Source organism: Babylonia areolata, chromosome 22, assembly GCF_041734735.1.
Source record: "Babylonia areolata isolate BAREFJ2019XMU chromosome 22, ASM4173473v1, whole genome shotgun sequence".
Classification (NCBI taxonomy): domain Eukaryota; kingdom Metazoa; phylum Mollusca; class Gastropoda; order Neogastropoda; family Buccinidae; genus Babylonia; species Babylonia areolata.
In genome coordinates, this window is record NC_134897.1 from 36,820,279 (window position 1) to 36,825,131 (window position 4,853).

The 4,853-nt window shown below is 38.5% G+C and overlaps 1 protein-coding gene across 1 annotated transcript in view; it reads left to right on the forward strand.

Annotated features, from left to right (window-relative positions):
- Window positions 1-260: 260 nt before the first annotated feature.
- Window positions 261-4,853, forward strand: part of LOC143297378 (uncharacterized) — a 38,569-nt gene continuing 33,976 nt past the window's right edge. The window contains exons 1-2 of the mRNA XM_076609686.1: window positions 261-394; window positions 2,196-2,302. Coding sequence (XP_076465801.1) covers window positions 375-394; window positions 2,196-2,302 — 127 coding nt within the window. The 5' untranslated portion in view covers window positions 261-374. The remainder of the gene's footprint in view (window positions 395-2,195; window positions 2,303-4,853) is intronic.

The following is a 4,853-nucleotide window of genomic DNA, read 5'->3' on the forward strand; positions in this document are numbered from 1 at the left end:
TTCTTTCATTGTATCCAGCACACAAACACACACAACAACAACAACACCTGCTGCTGAGTTACAAGTTTCACTGTGTTGCTGCTGGCACACAAGCGCGCGCGCAGGCGAGTGTGTGTATGCACGTACACACACACACACACACACACACACACTCTCTCTCTCTCTCTCTCTCTCTATATATATATATATATATATGCGCGATAGAACGGTTCAGGTTTACACGTGCATAACATTGAATAAACCCTTTAGGTCAACGACTCAAAGCAGAAAAGACGACACCCCCACCCCCACCACCACCCCATCCCTCCGTTAAAGAGAGGACGACGCAGCACTCTTGTCCACACTCACTGGCAGAGCGGTGTTTGGGAGCGGACATGGCGTGCAACTCCTCACGGTAAAACTTCCTCTTTGCTTCCTCTGCATACTGCGCCTTTTACATCATTACATTATCGCCGGCAAAACACAGTGGACGTCTGAGTAATGAACAGTTCACTCGTCAACAGAGAAGAATCTACCATTTTGCTCTAAACTGTGAAGAAGAACCATTTACCCATAGTCAGTTTGGAGAGGAGTAGTAAATGGTTCTTAGGGTGTTTTGTCCCTTTGGAGAAAACTGTTAGGATAATCATATTCTGTGCGGAATGGTGGCAATCACCTTTGGAAGATATTCTTTCGAGAATATTAAAAGAGTTTTTGAAGGATAATAAAAGACTGGATTGTGTTTTTCTAAGTAAAGGGTTCTTTCGTGATGGAAAAACGAAATGTTCTTTAATGGATAGCAATTATCTGAAGTGGAGTAATGAGATCATTACTGACTGAAACTGTTTCAGAAAAAAAAGATCTGATTTGTTATATATAAAGACAACAACAACAACAACAACAACAAAACAAAATGAGAGCTGTATCATCAATGGTTTCTCCAACGCACTTTGGAAATGATTTACAGCTTAGTCTTTTATTGAAGGACGATAATTTTCAAACCAGGGGGCAAATGTGCACTGGTTCTTAGTGCTGCAGCCTTGGGGGCTGGCTAGCTGGTCTTTGGGAACCATCCCCAACGCCGGCTGTCCTAAAATCTCTCTTGACCGAGAGAGTGGGGATGTGACTTGGGCAAGACACCCACCACTATAATCAAATTCTAGCCCAGATAGTCAGGACAGCTGTTGCCTCCTCTGCTGTGCTGTTCTGGTGGCCATAGTCGGACACGACTGACTATAATATATATATATATATATATATATATATATATATACATACATATATATATATATATATATATATATATACAGAGAGAGAGAGACAGTCAGACAAACAGACAGACAGAGAAACAGCGAGACAGAGACAGACAGACAGACACACACACACACACACACACACACACACACACACACACACACACACACAGAGAGAGAGAGAGAGAGAGAGAGAGAGAGAGAGAGAGAGAGAGAAATTTACTGGAATTCAGAATAAAATCGTCATTCACTGTTGCTCTTTTTCTTCTTTTTTTAACAGAAAACTGATCATTAGCTGAAATAGTCAACAACAAAATCACCATGTGGCCATAACAGCAGAAGAAAAACAACAACAAATCATCAGTGGTTTATTATCATTATCCTCATCATGATCATCATACTAATCATTATTACTGTTATCATCATCATCATCATCATTATCATCATTATTATTATTATTATTATTATTATTATGATGATGATGATGATCATTATTGTCATTATTGTTATTATTTTTTAGTAGTAGTAGTAGTAGTAGTTTTTGTGGTAGTAGTATTGTCTTTGTCATTGTTGTTGTTGTTTATGTTACTATTGTTGTTGTTGTTATCATTGCTTTCATTACCATTATTTTTAACGTAATTAACATCCTCATACTCCCAATCCTTCTCCTGCTCCTGCTCCTCCTCCTCATCATCATCATATTATTATTATTATCATTATGATTATTATTATCATTATTATGATAATTATTATTATATTATCATCATTACTACTATCATCATCATCATCATCATCAACAACAACAACACCATTATTATTATTATTGTTAATCTTATTAATCTTATTAATCTTATTATTATTATTATTACTATCATCATCATCATCATCAACATTATTATTATCATAATCATTAATAATATTATTATCCATCATCATCACTGTAATCATGTGCTGTGGTTCCAGAGGTTACCTGTCAGCCCTCACAATGAACAGGTGGTCCCTTGTCGTGCTGACCCTGATGGGGATGCTGCTGCTGCTGCTGTCGGTGTGTGTGGAGTCTGTGGACACTGGTCAGTGTGTGTGTGTGTGTGTGTGTGTGTGTGTGTGTGTGTGTGTGTGTGTGTGTGTGTGTGTGTGTGTGTGTGTGTGTGAGTGAGTGAGTGAGTGAATGTATGTGTATGTTCGTGTGAGTTCGTGTGCGTGCGTGTGTGTGTGTGTGTGTGTGTGTGTGTGTGTGTGTGTGTGTGTGTGTGTGTGTGTGTGTGTGTGTGTGCGTGCGTGTGTGTGTGTGTGTGTGTGTGCATGTGTGTGCGTGCGTGTGTGTGTGTGTGTGTGTGTGTGTGTGTGTGTGTGTGTGTGTACGTGCGTGCGCGCGTGCGTGCGTGTGTGAGTGAGTGCGCGCATTATTTAACTTTATTTTCTTTTCTTTTTTTTGCCACAAAATCGATTTAGACGAGGAGGGAAAGAGCTTTGGTGTGCAGGCCAGAATATACCTTTTCTCAAATATCACTATGAGCTGGACAAAACAGGACAAAAAAGGCAACTCGCCGTCCTTGGATTCTTTACATAATGGACAACTAATTTTTCATCATCAAGTTCTCTGTATCTGCAATGATGTATATATGATAGTCAGTCGTGTCCGACTATGACTATCAGAACAGCAGAGGAGGCAACTGCTGTTCCGACTATTTGGGCAAGAATTTGATTATAGTGGAGTGTGTCTTGCCCAAGTTACATCCCCACTCTCTCGGCCAAGAGGATTTTAGGACAGTCGGCGTTGGGGATGGTTCCCAAAGGCCAACTAGCCCACAAGGCAGCAGCGCTAAGAGCCAGTGCAATTTTGCCTCCTAGTTTGAGAGTCATAGTCCTTCACAAAAGACTAAGCTGCAAATGATTTCCCAGTGACTGCAGAAACCATTGATAATACAGCTCTCACTCTGCTGTTGGCCCAAATATAAAACTTATGTTAATCTGTGATATAAGCCGAGTGTTGGGCGTAGAAGATACACACCAAACCTTCATGGGTATGACAGAAAGTTCCGCATACGCAAAATATATCACTTGCCCGACTATGGTCGTGCCATTTTTTAATTTTTTATTATTATTATTATTTTTTTTTACCATTTTCAATCATATTCAACTTTGACGAAAAACAAAACAAAACAAACAAAAAAACAAAAAACAGTAATAATGGCATCGATACTACCAACACCCTGGTTTACCCTTAGACTAGCAAGACCATATTCTGATAAACAGTTGCGCACATCAGAAACCAATTTCTTCTTTCTTGCAGCATCTGATTCAAGTAACATTTCATAGGCTTTACGAGGTAACTGTATATATATATATATATATATATATATATATATATATATATATTCAGCTGTTCAATGTATTCACTATTGGTTTAGAGCTGTTCAATATATTCGCTATTGGTTTAGATTGTTACAAAGGGATAATGGACGAGTTTAGGTTATATATATATACTTTTTTTTCTTTTTTTTTTTTAGAGGGGTGAGGGTATTATTCATATATGCCATACCGTAGAACAGTCAGCACTTGTGAATCACACGATTTCATAGATAGTTTTGAGGAAATATTATCAATTGATGATATGGTTTTCAGAACGCACAGAAAGAAGAATAAGAAGGAGGAGAAGAAGAAGAAGAAGTAGAATTAACTCTGCTGGCGGGGTCTTCACACTCCGGTGACACAACTTAAACACGTCGTTTGCAATACTCCCCGGCCCAGATACTTGCAGTACATATTTCATCAACTAAATGTAGGCATCGTAACACTATCATGCATCCATATTCCCCCTCTATCCTTACTATCCACCTTTAGCTTTTTTACACCTTTTCGAAAAAGCCCCACCAGAAATGCTTTTTTTTTTTTTTTATCGATACTTACATATAAATGAAAATAATGTTGATGCAGCATGTTGCATTCTATCAAAACTGTATCCGCAGTCCAACAGCAGTTTCTGACACCAAAAACAATAACATCGTCAGCCAAAGGAAGGATAAAAGTGTTCAAAAGCATCACACAAGAAAACTGGGCACAGAGCCTTCCATTCACAAACACAGCTGAGAGAGACAGACATACAGACAGAGAGAGAGAGAGAGAGAGAGAGAGAGAGAGAGAGAGATGAATTTGGCATTTTCACTACATATGCGGTTAGTAAAACTGGGCTTACACCATCAATTTTTTTTTCTTTTCTTTTTTTCTTTTTTTTCCGGACCAGCTGTGTGCTAACAAGACACGCGAGAATGTGCAGGGAGCGTCTGGTTTCAGTTTTAGATTCACGTTGATCCATAGCTCGCTTAATCTCATCTGCTTCAGAATGTAAAAGATGATAATAAATAATAACACATATACATACAAATTCTTTAAAAAAAAATAATAAAAAATAAAAAAAACATTATAAGAAAAAGGAAGTAACAATATGAGCTACGCATATATATATATATTATACATGTATGTATCTATTTATATTGGGGTTTGGGTCGGCAATAGGCCAGGCAGTAGTGGCCAGTGGTGAAAAACTGCGAAGAGGCGTGGAGACGATGTTTGGGACGTTACATCGGATTTTACGCCACTCCGTTACAAAGACGTTTTTTT